Raw genomic sequence first — 17138 nt, 5'->3', positions numbered from 1 at the left:
GGTATGAATACTGTACCAATCTAGCTTCTTTTCCCACCTCAGACACGGTACCAACAGAGATCAGCATAGTTAACACTCAAGGAGTTTCCTTCAAAGAACACTACCTTGCCCATGGCCAAGACAATGCTAGTTTCCCTACAGAAGACAGGTGACTGGATATCGTTGCATAATTTAATTTTACCATGAGCAATTTGGAGATACTTATGTATAAATTATAGTCATCCACAACCTGAGATGATGAAATAAAGTTAAGTCTTTTGTTTTGAAGATCTGTAGTGTTAAAAAACAGCTAAATTTCCACAATGAAGGCCCCAAACACTATTTATGAAGCAATCAAGTCTGATAGGCTAAAATCTAGAGTTATTGTATTATTCTCTTGGAAGCTGTTCATAATAATCTATATTTATTAAAGTGCATCCTTTTCACATGTACAGGAGGAATGATATGGGAATAAGAAAGCTTATAATAATATGTCGTTGACAGCTTGGGGATATACAGTTTACCAACCCAGGGTTATTTACCATAAAATATCAATATTAAGAATGTTTTATAACCTACTTATAATAAATTGGAAATTTGCATATTAACTTTTAGAGCAGAAATACTGTTATTAATTATTCTCATTATGGAACCTGAAACCAATTATATTAAAATTAGAGTCACAAATATATGCATAATTGCAGTATACAGCATTATGCTTTTAGTTGTTAACAGTAAATCAACATTATGATGACATCAAGGAAGCATATAACTAAAAAATTAAAAATAACAAAAAATTAATGATGGATGTATTATATTAAAGGTTGTAAAATACATCAAAAAATCCAAGTTTGTGTTTCCAAAGGAAATATGTTACCAATCACGGTTTGAATATACGGTTTGAAGATAAATTCTACTCGGAAAGTGTAGTTTTAGGTGTCATGGGGGAACCAGGTATGTCAAATCCCATGTAATGGATGGTCAGGTGTCTATGGGTTCTCTTCCTCCCACTTCATGTTCGGTGAAAGGTATCTCATTTCACTAATTCTCAGATTCATCACCTATGGAATAAAAATAAGCAGCCACAGCTTCTAGTTCAGTGCACCCTTGCTCACCTTTGCTTGAGACTCACTTTGGTCTATAAGAAAACATCCCTTCATCTTTATCTAACAGGTCATTGTTCCAAGTCTCATTTTTATACTTGACATACATTTATCTATAGGGAAATCTTGGGTTATACTGAGAACTAAATGGGACAATATTCCAATGTTCTTAGCATAATATCAGATACAGATTAGTAAAATTAGAATAAACATTAAAATAATAGCTAACATTTATTAAACCCTTCATGGGTGGCAGACAATGACGTAGGAATTTTAACAGTATTAATTTATTTGATCCTTACAACAAAGGAGGTAAAGTTATTAACCTCATTTTATGGAGAAAGAAACAGATACAGAGAGAAGTACCTTGTCCAAGGTCACAGGGTTATAGCAGGGGCTAAATTTCAAACCAGGGAATTTAACTCTGGGGCTTGTGCTCTTATCCATTACACCTAAGCTCTTAATAAATATTAGTTATAAACTGATAGTTACCAGCAGAGAGGTAGGTGGGAGGATGGGTAAAATAGGAATTAAAAATTAAAAAAATATATATATATCTTTTCCATTATATATTACTTTGGGAATATAAAAAAAAAAACACACAACTTTAAAATGTAAACAAAGTGTCTAATCATATTCTCTAAAACTTGATAAAAAATGCAGGAAAATAAATAAATACATGTTGGTTATTGTTCTTATTTTAAAGAGACAGAAAAGGGAGAAAAAGAGGATAGAGAAGAGAAAATTAGAGAAGCAATTATAGTTAGTTTTCTCATGCTAGGAAATATTCTGGGATTTTGCATGTGCTGTATAATCTAATCTTCATAACAACCCTAAAAGGTAAGTATGGTTATCTGCACAATGCTGACGAGAAGTCTGAGTTTTAGAAACCTTATAGGACAACTAAAGTGAACTAGAACAATACACAATGTTCCATTCCATCTAAACTTAAGCAATATAGTTATCTCAGCTTCTCAAATCCACACAGCCAATTAAAAAAAAAAAAAAAAAAAACTTATTTGGGGGCACCCAAATTGGGTGGCTCAGTCTTGTTAAGCATTTGACTCTTGATTTTGGCTCAGATCATAATCTCAATGTTATGAGATAGAGACAGGGTTGGACTATATGCTGTCAGTGGGGAGCCTACTTGGGGTTCTTTCTCTCCTCGCTCTCTGCTCCTCCCCCAGCCCTCACTTTCTCTTTCTCTCTCTCAAAATAAATCAATAAACAATAAAAAAATAGATAGGGGCACCTGGGTGGCTCAGTCAGTTAGGCACCCAACTTTGGCTCAGGTCATGATCTCACATGCCTGGGTTCAAGCCCCGTGTAGGACTCTGTGGACAGTGAGAGCTTGGAGCCTGCTTCAAATTCTGTGTCTCACTCTCTCTGTGCCCCTCCCCTGCTTGCATTCTCTCTCTCTCAAAAATAAACACTAAGGGGCGCCTGGGTGGCGCAGTCGGTTAAGCGTCCGACTTCAGCCAGGTCACGATCTCGCGGTCCGTGAGTTCGAGCCCCGCGTCAGGCTCTGGGCTGATGGCTCGGAGCCTGGAGCCTGTTTCCGATTCTGTGTCTCCCTCTCTCTCTGCCCCTCCCCCGTTCATGCTGTGTCTCTCTCTGTCCCAAAAATAAATAAAAAACGTTGAAAAAAAAAATTAAAAAAAAAAAAATAAATAAACACTAATACTTATTTGACTATTTTCTAAGTGTGTAAGTGTGTATTGCATTTTACTTTAAAAAATGCCTGGGGGTGCCTGGATGGCTCAGTTGGTTAAGCATCTGACTTCCGCTCAGGTCATGATCTCGCAGTCTGTGAGTGCAAGCCCCGCATTGGGCTCTGTGCTGACAGCTCAGAGCCTAGAGCCTGCTTCGGATTCTGTGTCTCTCCCTCTCTCTCTCTGACCCTCCCCCATTCATGCTCTGTCTCTGTCTCAAAAATAAATAAACGTTAAAATTTTTTTTTTTTAAATGTCCGTACGTCTGAGAAAAATACTGCCCTGCTGAATAACCATGCATAATGATTCTCAAGCAAATTTAGATTGGGATACTTGGCTGGGGAAGTGAGCACCTAGGCTGATGGAGCCATAGCACTTCATTCCACACAGACAAAATGTCTGGAAATATTCCTACCATTAAGCTGAGAAAATAATGCAACAAAGTTCCCTCCACCACTGGCATTATCTTCTGATTCAATTGCCTATGTGAGAATTAAAAATGATTCAACTTGCTTTTCTCCTTGGGTGGAAGGGAAGTTAAAGCAAGGCTAGTCCTAAAACATTTTATTGAGACCATCCATAGTCTGAGGCCAAGTTTTCAGGAGTTGGATGGCATGTTTGATGCATTATCTACATGAACGTATTTTTTTTTCCCCTTAAACAAAGACCTCCTGCCCCAACATGTATTCTTATCTGGAATAAGATGTCAACTGTCTTCTACATAACCTCAAGGTGGAAATGTTGCACCCACTTACAAAGCACTTCCAAAGGGTCATCAGAAAGTCTTTGAACTCAGTGGTTCAACTCATGACCCAAATATAGCCTGATGATCTTAACATCCACCCTTATTATCTATCCACTTATTACTATTGCAAGCTCACTAAGGGCCAGGCACTGGGTAGACCCTGGTAAATTAATCAATAAGGTTTGGTAGCCCTAGATATAACAGAAGGAGTAAACAGTAGAAGGGGTATTGGTAGTCTTGTGACAGGAAGAGAAATGATTGCTAATGGCTTAATACTGCAGGGGGCCTGAGAAACAAAACGTGCTCCATATTGCAATACAATATGTATGCTCATGAAAATGTCCACATCTCATCAACAGTGACTTAAATTATTCTATGCCTTTTTAATAAGGAAGGAGTTTTATCCTGAAGGTAATGAATGAAAAAAAATGGTGTGGAGGGGTAAGTTCTCGGAGGCATCATCTCCATTAATGAGATTTTTTGGTTATGTAAATTAATTCATTTTTTAAAAACTGCTAAATACAAGAGATTACAAAATTCTGTCTACAAAGCAGTGTGAAAATATTTAAAAATAATGTATACACAATGTCTACCTTGTAAGATTGTCCTATAGATATTTATATAAAGTATGAAAATGACATTTGAAGGTATGACATGTTCGATAAAGATGAAGGGATGTTTTCTTATACATCAAAGTGAGTCTTAAAAAAATTTTTTTTTAATGTTTACTAATTTTTGAGAAAGAGAGAGACAGAGCATGAACTGGGGAAGGGCAGAGAGAGAGGGTGACACAGAATCCAAAGCAGGCTCCAGGCTCTCAAACCCATGGATAGCATGATCATGACATGATCAGAAGTCAAATGCTCAACCGACTGAGCTACCCAGACACCCCAATTAAAAGGAGTCTTAAGCAGAGGCAAGCAAGGGTAAACTGAACTAGAAACAGAGGCTTGTTTTCCTTGGTAGCCACTGATTAACTGTGTAAATAACAATGAGTAATTAATTTACTCCAATCTTAAATTTCATTTTTAAGTGTTTATTTATTTATTTATTCAGAGAGAGAGTGTGCAAGACAGCATGACTGGGGGAGGGGAAGAGAGAGAGGGGGAGAGAATCCCAAGAAGGCTCCATGCTGACAGCACAGAGTCCAATGCAGGGCTTGATCTCATGGACCATGAGATCATGACTTGAGCCAAAATCAAGAGTTGGACGCTTAACCAACTGAGCCACCAAGGCACCCCACCAATCTTCAATTTCATTTTTAAAATGATATAGGCCAAGAATCTTTTAAGGTCTATTTCAGCCATAAAATTATAGGATTAAAAATGAAGAAATATTTTCACTTGCATACTATAGTACAGTAAGCATGATCAAAAGACTTTTATTTCCCTCACTGATTATGAAAATTCTTGGGGTGAAAGAAGTTACTCAGTAACATTCAGAAGATGTAATTGTCATGCTTCACCTTACATCATTCAAGAAAAGTATTTTACTCTAAACAATTAAAAAATGGTTTTTGAATAAAGGCAACATCTTAAAAAAAAGGTAGAAAAAAAAGTCTAAAAACTATGAAGATCAAGAAGCTGGATTCCAGAAAATTATTAGAATATAAAGAGTTTTGATTTACAAAAATGCATCACCCCCCAAATAATTTTATGCATATATTTTCTTTGTTGTGTCACTAAAGAAGCAATTAATAAAAGAATTCCTTTATTCATTACATATAAAGTGTCCTACACTCTGCAAATAGAAGGATGGAAAGACAGACTCAGTTCTCTTAGAATGTAGATTCTATCGTAACAATTAAATGAGAAAAAATATACAAAATCATTCTATTTTGTATTAAGTCCTTACTAATGAAACAGAGGCTGCTGTTATGTAGAAGTGGCGGGCTGGAAGGAGGAAAGCAGCAGAGAAGAATAGAAATGATGTGCATTACTTCTTAGATTAGACAGGATGATGTGAAAACTTTCTCTTAGGAGGTCATACCTAAATTGAGAATTAAGGACCATGAGACGTGAGCATGTGAAGGATCATAAGAAAAGCATATCAGACAGGGGCACTGAAAGCATCAAGGCTTTGGAGTGCCTGGGTTGCTCAGTCGGTTAAGTGGACAGACTCTTGGTTTTGGCTCAGGTCATGATCCTGAGGCTGTGGGATTGAGCCCTGTGTCAGGCTCTGCTGTAAGCCTGGAGACTGCTTGGGATGTCTCTCCCTGTCTGCCCCTCTCTCCCTCTCTCTCTCTGTTTCTCTCTCAAATAAATAAAAAGTGGGGAAAAAAATAAAGTATCAAGGCTCGGGTGCAAAAGATAGTTTCTCATTTTCAAGAAATTAAAATGAGACCATGGTAATGAATTTGAGATTTATTCTAAGTGCAGTAGAAGGCATAAAACAGCAAAGTGGAATGATCTCATTTGCATGTTTAAAAGATTACTTTGCCTGTTTTATGATAAACGGTTAAAGAAGATCTAGAGAAGATGCACAGAGACCAGGTAGGAGGGGGTGCTGAAGAAATAATACATCTTGATTTCACCAAGGCATGTGGCAAAGATTCTCACCGCTTTAAGAACACATAGGAAAAACTGGGGTTCAATTATAGTATGTTTGGGAAAATGTGTAGCTAATTGAACAAGAGTATGCAAAGAATATTGATTTAAAAGTTCAATCTCATCTTAGTGGAAATTTTGTATTGGCATGCTGCCCTGTCCTGGTCAACATGTTATATCAATTATTTGAACGTACACATGCTTATCAAATTTTCTGCTGACATTAAAGTAGGAGGACAATCAATATGTCAGATTAAAAAAAAGATTTAAAACAATTTCAACTGTAAGGGAACAAAGGGTCACCACTCAGAAGGTGAATTTAATAGGGGTAAATATAATATTCTGAGTTTAGGTTAATAAAATAACATGGTTGGGTAGCTAGAGATTAATAGGCATTCATAAAAAATCAATTCTCAGATTTTACATGACTGTATGTTCATGTAAGGTTAAGATGTGAGACTGGGGCTTTAAGAAAAGATGAATATCAATGTCAGCTGCATTCATTGAAAAAGAAGTTCACATTGTGGGATACTACTGCTCCCACTGTCTTCTGCAAAGGTCAAGGCACATGCGTAGAATTAGATACATTTCTATATGGTCATAAATTGATAGATAAATTAACAAAAATGGATGTGATATGAAGAAGATGGTTGTAGATTAAGTGCCTGGAGAAGACAACAATTAGGAAAGAAGGGACATGATTGTATTTTCACATATTTGAAGCCTAACCAGGATCACACAGTAAGCATGGGGAGTGAGAGTGATGGAAATTTAGACATTTAGTTAAAATTTTATGAAAGAGATGCTGCGTTTGTTTTTATACTTCTGAATAACTAGAGCAGTCTACCATGGATCAGGATGCTTTGTGATGAATAGGTGAGCTCTCTAGTTTTAGAATTTTTAAGGCTCAGTCACAGATTTTGATGGTGGCAGGATACCTACATTATATATTAAGTGGGATAAGTAAGGTGGACTCCAAACCCTGGTCCTCAGGCCAACTCAGTCACCCACAAAATGAGTGATAGAGCTTTCTCCTAGGCTAAAGGAATCTAATTAAATGACCACTCTCAAATATGATATTCTGTTTTTTAGATAGTTCTGGCAATAGAAATGCCTGTACTTTTACAAAAGGATAGCCTTAAGAGTTGGTGATTTATTTTTTAAATGTCATAAATTAGAAAATCAAGAGTTGGCAGTTCTATGTCAACCTCTAATTTTTGTTGTTACTATTGCTATCTTAAAAATTTTCTTATATTATGGAATCCAAAAATCAAAGAAGTATAAGTTTAATTGAGTGTAGAGATCTCCTTACTCTTAGAATCAATGAGTCTGTGTTTATTTTTTTTAAATAAATCCAACAGAATTCACTTGTTATTCCTAAAAAAATAAGTATAGACTTGCATTAGACCAGGAGAAATAAACATTTTGGTTCTATAGCATTCAATCAGACATATAATCCTTCTATTATTCTGTACACCTAAGGATATTTGGAAGATATCAGGAGATATTCACCAACAAAATAATCTTGGAATCCTATATATACCTAATACTCAGAAAATTCATTTCTCAACTAGCAAAAATGCCACGTGACGGCAATAATAGATTAAGCACTGAATATTAGATATATTTGATGTTGAGTTCCCAGAGAGGATTTTGTTAATGAGAATATTCTACAGTGTTACTGCCAACAGACTTTGTAATTATGAAACCTTTGACATTAATGCACTGCTGTATGAGTTGGGATTTTATACTGGAAATATATAAGCATATGCAAATACATAAACCCTTAAAAATGTAACTGCACATCAATCCTCAAAGGCATCTATACTCAAATGTGTACTCACTGCTCTTCCCTGTGGATTTTATTTTCAACTTACTATTTCTAAATTCCACTTTCTTTCATATGCTCATGAACTTTTATTAGATGATGGTCTTATGAGATGGCAATTTGTTTTTTAAATGTTCTAAGCTGGAAATATAAAAGGTATAGTATAAAAGTTAACACTTTGCCTCTGCTTACTGTTGTTGTTATAGTTGTTTTAAAAATTTTCCTAATCTATAAAATAAGAAAAAAAAAGGAGAATTATAGGATTAATAGACTAGCAAAATTTGTTGCAACTCTAAACTTTATGGTTAAACATTTCTCAAAATGACTATTACTGGCAGTTCAATTGCTTGCTTATACACACTCTATAATGTGTATGTATCTATGTGTGTTATTTTGTTGTGTATGTAAATTTATACGTATATAAATTTGTGTGCGTGTGAATTTATATATGTACAGAGAATCCTCTAACAAACTATCATATAATCAGTCTTAATCCTTATAAAAGCAGAATACATCTTTCCACTTAGATTTACAATTTATCCTATAAACAAGGTATTTCCCAAATATGAAGAAAAGGTAAAGATCATACAACAAATTAAAATCTATTTGGTTTTTAAAAGAAACTGTTTTAAAGGCTTAATGGTATAAAAATTCAGAGTAACATTTGCACACAATGTAATTGCTACTTACAAGCAAACTGAAGCTTTGCTTCTCTGCTAACAATTGTTCCAAATGAGTTTGTTGCTATGCACTGGTACGTTCCAGCATCTTGGGTTTTATTGGGGTTATTGATCAACAAGCTGCCTTCAACAACACTGTAGCGGAAATCCACACCAATGTCAACATCTGTTCCATTTAATTTCCACCTATAGCATAAAAATGCCAGTAGATAAAGCCTTGTAATATTAATCAATATTTCTGAATCATTTAAAACATATAAAAACTATATAAATAGCATGAAATACCATCTGTGACTTTTTTTAACCATGGTAGAAAAAGAAGTTAGAAATGCTCTACCCAGCAATGGTGACAACTTAAGTGCTATGGAAAGAGCATGCCTTTTATAGTAAGCAATGGTATTAAAATTTTAACACTTGCTTTTGTGGCTACTTGATTCTACACACACTTTATTTTAAAATCCCCATAGCATCTTGTACAAGTTTCTTCAAATAGGGCTCCTCGGAAAAAGCCCTTTTTTCTACTTTGTAGTTATTCTTTAAATGGGTCTCTACAGATGACAGAATATACCACTTACAGGTAGATTGCTGAGTATTTGATGAAATTGCTGCAGAGATGCTTTGATTTGGTCCTTAATATGACTGAAATGGCTGACTGCAAAGCAGAGGAACTCTATTGATCTAGAGCTGTCTTAGGGGCCAAACTAGTCTTGATCATGGATCACTTTGAAGATCTTCTTAGTCAATGGCACTCAAATATCAATCAACCATCCCAGTAAACTGCAGATCAGGTCATTAGGTAACAGAGGCAAAGAGAGCTGTGTTGTTCTTCTGTTTATTTACTTCAATCATCTATTGTATCTGATGATATTGTTTGGCCCTATAAATAAATTTTCCTGGGATGTGCACATTTAAACAGCCAAGCTTTACTAACAAGATCTACTTTCTTTCCTTCTTTTTTTTTTTTTTTTTTTTTTTTTTCCCCACAGCCAGTAACATTCCAAAGAGAGCTTATTTTAATCAAATTGCCTTCCTTTGAATACTTTGGAACTTTTGAGCTAATACAATTCACTGACTATGTATCTTATGTTTCTTTTCCCCCTCCCTCCCAAATTCTACAAAAATACCAGGTAGTGAAAATATGCCATGGTTGAAGCTTCTAAAATATCAAGAGTCCCACAGAAGCATTCCCATGGGGAGACCAAAAAATAAGAAAGCACTGCAGCACAAAGGAAATTGATAAAAAACCGTAACAAGATTAAAGAATGAGAGACTTTCATTTTTATTTCCTTCAATCAGTAAAAAACAAACAAAAAGCCATTTAAAATGTGTATGTATACCTACATACTCATTGTGTATCTTCTCACAATATTCTGGAGTACTATGGCTGGTGTGTACAATGAATGTAAAAGGATTCATATGAAACCATACAATCCAGTTTGTTTCACGATTTTGGATATTTGGTGTCAAAAAAAGCAGAAGTTTAAAGATGATCCTTTTCTCTGTGTCAAGAGCTCTTTCACACTTCAAGGTCAATTCTATTTTGTTCTATTTTTATTTTTTTTAAGTTCACTTATTTATTTTGGAGGGAGGGAGGGAGGGAGAGAGGGAGAGAGAGAGAGAGAGAGAGAGAGAGAGAGCGAGCAGGAGGGGCAAAAAGGGAGAGAAAGGGTCCTAAGCAGGCTCCGCACTGTCAGCATAGAGCCCACGATGTGGGGCTTGAACCCATGAACCCTGAGATCAAGGGTAAGCAAGAGTAAGATGCTTAACTGACTGAGCCACCCAGATACCCCAGGGTCAATTTTAAATCACCTTTTCCATTGAAGTCTTTTTCAATATTCATAGTCAAAATTAATTAAAGTTTTCCACAGTCTCCTATAGGATTCTCTCTGCTTCATCAGTTAGGAATTTGCCTTCACCAAAGATAATTTGCCTACATCACTTTTGTATTGTCCCCTTAGCAACCTAGACCTTGACACTCTCCTCAATAAATGCCTGTGGAACTTGACTAAATATTGTACTTCTTTATGATATATTTTAGCTTTGAGCATACACAATTTATGAGCATTGTAGCCCATCACAGCATGGTGGTGTACGTGTGTTCACATCCATGTCTTTGAATTGTAAAATTGAGAAACATGAGGGGCAGGAAAGGTAGGTCAGAATCACAAAATTGGACATAGCTCTTTACGTGTTTGTTTATAAGAAGATGGGTATTAGAAAAAGACATTGTTTTTAAGCTTGACAGTAATTCTTTCTGTGTTCTGACACAGACATGAAAGTAATAAGCAATAAAAAGAGAACAGCTGCATTATATTTTAGCAGGTCTATCTGCACATGAATCTCTAGAAATGACTGCCTGCCCTAGACATTTTTTTTTTTTTTTTAAGTCAGCTGATCACGTCTTGGCTATAACTCTCACTTCAAATGATAGTTGAGCAATTTAATATGACAAATCTAAGAACTCAAAGAGGAAATTGCAATATAATGTGAGCTGCAAGCAGAATGTGGAATTTAGAAATGGACCATGTGAGCCTTTTTAGAAAAGTGGTTGTAGGAATAATGAGAACACCTCTGTAGGTTTGTCTACACTAGTCATCTCAACCTAAATGCTCTGCAGAAAGTCCTTTAATCTACTTTATTGCCTGCTTTTACATACAAATAGCAAAGGAAAAGGGATTATTTAGAAAATAAAGCGCTTGCTGGGAAATGCAGTTGAGACTAGATTACAAAGCACTCTACCCAGTTTTATTGCAATGCAGTCAATGTTCATTCCCACTGAATGTGGATTGCTTTGAATTCCTTATCCTATTCCATACTAGAACACTCTTGAAAAATCAGTTTATCTTCAATGTTTGAAGAATCTTTATAAAGAAAATGCCCATATGGAGCAAAGGGAGATTTTCTCTAGGGTCAGGATAAATTAGTAAGTCATGTAAACTGATTTCTGAATCATTTCGGAGCCACAACTTAACTCTCTCCAGAGTCCGGTTGTGCCCACTGACATTCTGGAAGGTACAATTTTCCCGACTTTTCTGGGAAGGTATCTATGGAATTTGTTGTAGTAAACCCCTCTTCCTTTGTTCATGGTTTCAACTTGGCATGGAAGAAGGGGCAAGACCTTTCTGACTTAAATTTTTTTGTCTACAAACTAAATCAAATACAAACCTCACAGCAAAAGTACTCCAACCAAGTACTTGAACGTCCCTTCTGTCTGGAAAGGGAAGCTGAGTGCAGTAAGTAATGTCACAAGTCCTTAAGAAACTTTAATACAAGGAAAGTTGGCACAAGTCAAAACTTCTTAAATTTTTCTGGGTCTGGGTCAATCCTTTCAAAATCGAGGGGCAGGAAACAATGAAAAGTGAAGGCTCAGTTGAGGGAATAATACAAAGAAGAGAGGTCAGTTGTGGTGTTTGAGGAAAAACCGAATGCTGAAGATCCCCACGGAGAATTCACCTTGAATTTCTCCTATTTGTTCTTCCCCCTCAAAGTCAGCCAGAGCACTGAAAAAGTTTACCCAGACTGATGTTTGAAAATATCCCATCACTCCATTTTTTCTCTTGCTCTTTCCTTCAACAAGAGGGAGTTTTTAGCTCCCAGGTAGCAACTGGCTATTATGTTACAGAGAAACTGCCAAATGTATAAAGGAAAACCCAGTCCACTGCAACCAATTGCTGGTGCATTTGATTAAAAGTTTCCTTCTCTGCTTTTTCTGGCAATCTTTAAAAACATAATAGGTTTCTGTTCCACTGCTTGTTTTAAATAACAAAGCAGGCCCCTATATCTTGAAACACAATGTTACAAAAACAATGTTAATTAAAGGTCACAGTTTGGAGGAAAAACAAAGCAACAACTTGCTAAATTCTGCTGCAAAATTTGTTTTCATTTAAGGCTAACATCTGAACTTACACTTGGCTATGTACTAAAGCATGGGTCCATTTAACTCATCATTTATGTATGTAGAAACCTTTCCTTCTTGCATTTATTGTTTACTATATAACACATCTTAAAATATCTGATTAAACCTTGAATTCAACATATTATAGGGAGAATAAGTACATATTATGGTTTGCCCAAGGATAGTGCTGGTTTTATACCTGCTGTCCTAGAATAATTATTAACAGTGGTGTTCACTCTCAAAATTATCCTGGTTTTGAATGATAAATGACATGTTCATTAGAGAGGTCTTTTTTTGGTTTTAATTTCAGTAATGCACCTCCTATGGCAAAATATCCACACAGCAAAATAATATTTACCCTCTAGATACAGTTAAATGTCTCCTTTTCTGTGAAACTTACACTAAAACCTTCCACCTTCCATCCTGAAGTAGACTTTCTTCCCTCCAGGATGCCCTGGAACTTGGACATCCTTTATAGCACTGACAGCACAGTATTTGCAGCATAGCAGTCCTACTATGAGGCAGTCCTCCAAAAAGCATACTACTTGAACATGCAGTCTATTAATCTTTGAATATCCTAAACCTAGGATGGCATTTGGTAAATCGCCGTTGCTTAATAGAGTGGTTGAAATACCTTTCCTGGACCACATACTTTTCAGACTCCTAGTCCATACCCTCATTCAAAGGAGAGCTGCTATGGTGGACTCCTGAGTAGAAGTTCTGCAATTACTCACCCTGGTTAATTGCTGAACCAGTTCCGTGTACCTAAAATTCATAGTTTGAAAACCACTGGGTGGTTTGATGCATGATGATATATTTGATGAATGAATGAATGAATGGGCACACAAATTCTAAAATAATTTCCACTATGCTAATACTGCCATCCTTTACCTTGTATAAGATGTCCTTTGCCCTGTGCCACTTTGCAAGCTCAGCATCACAGTTCAAATCCCACTTCTCTGGATCCTTAATGACTCTAATCTCTTCCTGTTCTAACTATGTTATATATTATTTTTGTTTTTACACACTATTATATTTTGGTTATTAAAGTTATTGTCATTAAATGTGAATAGAGGCAAAATCCTATTTATAAGATATATAGAGTTACTGTTTCTACATGGCCCGGCAAACACTTATTCACCCAACATTTACTTTTTTTTTTTTTTAATATTTCTGTGTATTTCATTCTTTCTCTTTGAAGTCCCAGACTCCTACCTGCTTCTACTTCAGAATGACATATATACCACATTTTGCCTGTCTGGAATTTCATATGTGTGTGGATTCCTCATACACATGTGACTATATTTGATTATCTTATGTTAATCTGCCTCGTGTAAATTTAAGTTTTAGTGCAGCTAGAAGAACCTTGGACAGAAGAAAATTTCATCTTCCCCAATTATAAAACACCATGAGGCAATAAAGATCTGTGTGTAAGAAAAGTAGTATTATTACTTTTAAAGTCTCCTGTTTCCACTTAGATTCTAGTCATTTCCCTCTGAATGGTTAATTATAACTTCTAATTTTGACTTTCTCATTCCCTTGATTTTCTTTATGATTTTATTAAGTATATTGGTATCCTTAAACAAGTGCTCTAGCTGACCTGCTTTTGAACTTTATGAATATGGAATTATATTCTATTCTTCTGTGACTTGCTTTGTTTGTTCAAAATTACATTCCTGTGATCCATCACTCTGCAGCCATAATTTATCATTTTCACTACTGCTTGGGGATACCTTGTATGAACATACTAGGTTTAATCTATCTGTACGATGTTGAATTTAATCTTCTCAATTTCTGTTAATCTGGTAGACTTGGAAGAGTGTGTCATTTTAGTTTTAATTTGTCTATTTCTGCTCACTAATGGCACAGATAATCTTTCTACATATTTAATGGATATTTGATATTCCTTTTCTTAGAAGTACATAATCAAGTCTTTTGGTAATGTTTCTACTAGGCTACTTGGTTTTTTTAATTTTTTAATTTTTTTTTTTACTTTTTGAGTTGTGGGGATTTAAAATATATTTTTGGATATTACTTCTTTGCCAATGACATGTATTAAAAATATCTTCTCCCAGTTGGAAGCTTGAAATTTTACTCATCTCAGTATTTCTGTTGAACAGAAGTTCTTAATGTTAATGAGGTTAAATATTTTCTTTTAAGATTTGTGCTTTTCCTGTCATATTTGAGAAATACTTCTTTGCCTCCAGAGTCACAGATATGAATGCCTATCTTCTTTTAAAAGTCCATGTCCCATGCAGGTCTTCCATTCACCTGAAATTTGTGTATGCCATTAGGGTGGGGTCAAATTTTATTTTTTTTAGCCATGTAGATACATCCATTGTGCAGTTTATCTTTTTAAAACTTATTTCTATTGTTGCTATGATTTTAATTTTTCTTTTTTTTAACTCCACAAGACAGTGCTTTTTAAAATTATTTTTTATTGTTTAGTGTAACTGCAATTGATTTGATGTAGAAAGACGAATCTTCACCACTTGCTTTACCTATCTTTAGTTCTTGTATCTCTGGTACTCTGGTATCATTTTCATTTTGCTTTAATTCTATCTTTTAGAATTTTCTTTAGCGAGTGTGTCTGCTGGAGTCAAACTGTACTTTCTGAATGCCTGAACACATATTTGCTTTGTTGTCTTTTCAAGAAAGTATTTCTGCTACACAGAAATTTGACAGTTAATTTCTTTCAGCATATTTTCTTCCATCTTGGTTTTTTGTTGCTATTGAGAAGTCTGGTCTGCCATCTACTTGAAGGTTGTCTATATTATCAACTTAACTATTTTTATGAACATCTTTGATTTGGGTGTTTGGCTGTTTCACTATAATAATTCTAGATGAGGCGTTATTTTCATTTGAACTCCTTGAAATTCATTTGTCTTCCTAAATCTATAGCTTGGGATATTTTTTTAAGATTTTATTTTTAAGTAATCTCCACACCCAACATGGGGCTAGAACTCACAACCCCAACATCAACAGTCACATGCTCCACCGATTGAGCCAGCCAGGCTCACTCCAAGCCCTGAAAGCTTGGAATTTTTAATTAACTTTGGAAAATTCTTAACCTTCTCTTAAAATATTGCTTCTGCCTCATTCTCCCTTGCTTTTCTTTATGGAACTGTGATTAAACTATGTAAATATTTCCTATTAATCCCTTTTGCTCTTTCACTTACACTTTCTCTCCCCCACCTCCCTCGTTTCTTCTCTCTCTCTCTCTCTCTCTCTGCCTCTCTCCCTTTGCATCTTTTTACTCCTTTCTGCTGCCTTTGGATGATTTCTTCAGATAGATCATGCAATTTACTAATTCTCCTTTCAGCTGTGTCTCATCTTCTATTAAAACCACGTAGCAAGGGTGCCTGGGTGACTAAGTCAGTTAAGCATCAGACTTCAGCTCAGGTCATGATCTCACACTCATGAGTTCGAGCCCCACACCAGGCTCTGCACTGACGGCTCAGAGCCTGGAGTCTGCTTCAGATTCTGTGTCTTCCTCTCTCTGCCCCTCCCCAACTTGTTCGCTTACTCTCTCTCTCTCTCAAAATAAATAAACAAAATAAAAATATTTAACAACAACAACAACAACAACAACAACAACAACAACAAAAAAAAACACTTAGCAGCAGGGTTGCCTGAGTCGTTTAGTTGGTTGAGAGGCCAACCCTTGATTTCAGCTCAGGTCATGATCTCACGTTTCCTGGATTTGAGCCCTTTGTGGAGCCTGCCTGGAATTCTGTCTCCCTCTCTCTCTGTTCCTATCCTGCTCTCCTGTTCGGTCTCTCTCTCTCCCTCTCAAAATAAATAACTAAACCTTTAAAGGTCACTTAGCACCAAAATTTGAAATAGGCAGTTACTTTTGCTTTACAGTTCTTTGGGGAGGCAAGCTTATTTCAGTATATAGCCTTTGGGTTCCAGGCCTATTCTGGGAGGTTTTCTCATGTTCCACTCTCCGCTCAGTCGACTTTAGGCTTTGTCTTGTGATCCCCTGGGAAACTGCAAAATCCAAAGCTCCCTCACATAATTCATCAAGGTGAAAACTGCTTGTGGGGGTCAGTTTTCTTCTCTGGGTTCCAAACCTACTTATTTCTTTACTTCTGAGTATTTCTTACTTTCTTACCAGTTTGTTGAGACATGTTTAAAAAAAATACGTTAAGGAATATTTAGGCTTTTAGTGAGGGGGTCAGATAGGATATTCAATTCCTGGTATAGCCAGAAACAGAAGTTGGGCACTCAACTTTTCAAGAACACAATCAACTCTTTAGTATTTCAGGACAGCCTATGATGCTTGTCTAAAAGATCTTTATGTAATTAGAAGTACGGGTCAATTTTAATAATAGAAATGGTATGCATGGAAACATAAGATTTAAAACAACAAACCTGATATGTGGCTTTGGATTCCCTTTAACTTCACAATTGAGCTTCACCTTTTTCTCCTCAGAATTCAAAGGGAACATTACATGACTTGGTTCCTGAATAAAAACAGGGCCGTGCAGTGTGTAGTCATCTGAAATGAGAGGAGAAAATGTCCAAAAATGAAAAGAACATCTTCCAAAGAGGAACAATAACAGGAACCAAGTACAAAATGAAAACAAGAAAGATAAAATAACAAAAAAAAAATAGTAATACATAACTGATATACTTTCAGCCTTT

The 17138-nt window shown here is 35.8% G+C and overlaps 1 protein-coding gene across 7 annotated transcripts in view; it reads right to left on the bottom strand.

The window, feature by feature from the left end:
* The window catches only part of LOC109254642 (contactin-4), an 893345-nt gene that overhangs the window by 287742 nt on the left and 588465 nt on the right, over positions 1–17138 (bottom strand). For all 7 annotated transcript variants that reach the window (XM_019428738.2, XM_019428734.2, XM_019428733.2 and 4 more), the window contains 2 exons: positions 16866–16992; positions 8604–8779 (listed from right to left, as the gene is read on the bottom strand). In XM_019428738.2, the coding sequence (XP_019284283.1) occupies positions 8604–8779; positions 16866–16992 (303 nt within the window). The remainder of the gene's footprint in view (positions 1–8603; positions 8780–16865; positions 16993–17138) is intronic.

The sequence above is a fragment of the Panthera pardus genome, unplaced genomic scaffold, assembly GCF_024362965.1.
Source record: "Panthera pardus isolate Hobbes unplaced genomic scaffold, ASM2436296v1 HiC_scaffold_8, whole genome shotgun sequence".
NCBI lineage: Eukaryota > Metazoa > Chordata > Mammalia > Carnivora > Felidae > Panthera > Panthera pardus.
This window is presented reverse-complemented; position numbering and strand designations above follow the sequence as displayed.